This window comes from Hippichthys cyanospilos, chromosome 12 (assembly GCF_059441005.1).
Source record: "Hippichthys cyanospilos isolate Australia breed blue-spotted pipefish chromosome 12, RoL_Hcya_1.0, whole genome shotgun sequence".
NCBI classification, from domain to species: Eukaryota; Metazoa; Chordata; class Actinopteri; order Syngnathiformes; family Syngnathidae; genus Hippichthys; species Hippichthys cyanospilos.
In genome coordinates this window covers 20,894,280-20,896,779 of record NC_142380.1, presented here as the reverse complement: position 1 = coordinate 20,896,779, position 2,500 = coordinate 20,894,280, and the positions used below count along the sequence as shown (strand labels likewise).

Below are 2,500 nucleotides of genomic sequence, written 5' to 3'. Positions count from 1 at the left end.
CCTGTGATGTCAATTAAAGGACACACCTGAGTTAATCATGTCGGTCTGGTCAAATAGTTTTCAATCTTTTATAGAGGTACCATCATTTTTGTCCAGGCCTGTTTCATTAGATTGTTTTTTAAAATAATTATGTTTATCAGCAATTCAAAAGTGATGGCTGATTTTGATTATTTAATTTTCAACAAATTTTTATTTATTGTTACTTTTGTAAGTTTCAAGTGATTTCAGTGAGAATTGTGGGTTTTTCCTTCTTTAACTGAGGGGTACCAACAATTTTGTCCACGTGTGTGTGTATATATATATATATATATATATATATATATATATATATATATATATATATATATATATATATATATATATACACACATACAGTGGGCCCCCGTGTTACGAACTTAATCCATTCAGCGGATTCGCTCGTAACTCGAACTGCTCTAATGAGGGGCAATCCAAACCAATGTTAATTAGTGAATGCGTGCAATGCGTGCAAAAACCTTAGGTAAAAACATCACGACTTTATACACATGTTAAAAATTAGTAACATAATCTACTGTACAGTTAAATTAAATAACATAAATATACAAAGGAAAAATGACATTTACCTTTGGGGCGACGTGATTTGAGCTCGGTGGAGGAGGAGGGGAGCAGAGACCAACCCGCAGATTTTATTTATTTTCTTAAACGAGAACTTTTCTCCAACTAGAACATATCACCGGCGATTTCCTTCTCTTTAATCCATCATAGAAGAAGCCTCTCCATTTTGTTGTTAACCGAGGTCCCTTAGAAGATTGCCGAGCGGTTACGGCCATACTCACAAGCAAGGTTAACTATGCGTGTGCCTCCGTATTTTTTTTTATTATCTCCTGCTTCATTTCTATTGTCATCATCCTTTTACTTCTTCCTTTACCGCCACTAGCAATTTTAGAAGCCGTGTCTAACCAGCTGTGCCATCAAGCTAGATGAGGGCGTTCAGCCAATAGCATATCGGCATTTCTGTGATTGACGTGACGCCGGCCAATAGCATATCCGCATCTCCGTGACTGAGACCGGGACTGTGACTATTGTGACCTTAATCGACCATTAGATATCGGCATCTCTGTGACTGACACTGTGACTGAGACAGTGACTGTGACATTGTAAGAGCAATAGCATATTGGCGTTGCCGTGACATGCGAGAACAGTTGATTTTGTTGATGCAGCAAAGCGAAAAAGACAGGACACATTGACCGGCATGTTGGGTTGTTCGTAAGATGAAAGGTTTGTGCATAAGAGGGGGACAAAAACGCCGCAGCCCACATTTGTAAGATGAAAAGTTCGTAAAAGAGGGAGTTCGTAAACAGGAGACCCACTGTATATTATATATAAGCAGCACTTACTATACTATTTTGGTACCAATTTTTAATATGTATATTCAATTTTTATGTTTTCTACCTGGGGTTCTAAACACATTAACTATTTAAAATTGGTTTGGATTGCCCGCCATTCGGTGGAATTCGCCTTACGAGCCCAACCACAGAACAGATTAATCTCGTACCACGGGGCCCCACTGTATTGGGATGTTTTTCTACAAAAAGACGCAAATTGTGTTGTCTTAACAAAACAACGACGATAGCTCAGCCAAGCCAAATCCACTCAAGTAGCAAATTAATCTATTTTTAAACTAAATTTTCCAAGAGTGAAAAACTGTTGGGTTACAGCCACTGAAAATTGGGTCAAAGCAGGACAACTAATTGGGTTATTCTTTTACCCTAGGAGATGGGTCAAAATGGATAACTCTCAAAACAAACTTGGGTTGTATCAGGTGTTCGTCTACAAACCAAAATAAAACAAAACAAAACCCCAAATGGGTAATTTTCAACAAGAACGTTGTGTCATCCCTTTTATGACCCATAATTGGGTGAAGTTAACCCAAGTTTGCAGATTTTTTTGTTCAAAACATCTGGGTCACAAATAACCAACACTGGAAAGAGGACTGGTCCAAGTGATTGGGTTCGTTACAGTATTTAATCCCAAAGGTTTATGTAATCAAGAAAGAGGGTGAAAGAGGGGCCACGCAACTTTGTGGGGCTTCTTATTGAACCCAAAGGTTTTTCACCCACTAATAAATTCTGGGCTAACTGTTTTAGGGAGCCTGGTGACTACCTTGTGTGAAATATAGACCAAGTGGTTGTCTCCCACTTCCAGATTTTTGAGGCTCTTGAGATCTTGGAAGGTGTAGTCCAACAGTATTACAATCTTGTTGTCGCTCATGTCCAGGCTGGTCAGATTGCTCAGTTTGGCGAAGGCGCCCACAGGCACCAACTTAAGCTGGTTGCTCCTCAGCTTCAGCACCTTGAGATTGGGCAGAGCGGCGAAGGAGTTGGGCTCCAAGGTGGCGATTAGGTTCTCGCTCAGATCCACTTCTTCCAGCCGGGGGTACGGCGCCAAGTCACCAGCTCGTACCCAGCGCAGCCGGTTTCTGCCCAGATCCAGCAGCCGTGTCTCGGTTGGGATGCCTTCG

The 2,500-nt window shown here is 40.7% G+C and overlaps 1 protein-coding gene across 6 annotated transcripts in view; it reads right to left on the bottom strand.

The window, feature by feature from the left end:
• Positions 1–2,500, bottom strand: part of lingo3b (leucine rich repeat and Ig domain containing 3b) — a 41,961-nt gene that overhangs the window by 10,234 nt on the left and 29,227 nt on the right. For all 6 annotated transcript variants that reach the window (XM_088429328.1, XM_088429327.1, XM_088429331.1 and 3 more), the window contains one exon: positions 2,143–2,500. This exon is cut by the window's right edge and continues 217 nt beyond it. In XM_088429328.1, coding sequence (XP_088285454.1) covers positions 2,143–2,500 — 358 coding nt within the window. The remainder of the gene's footprint in view (positions 1–2,142) is intronic.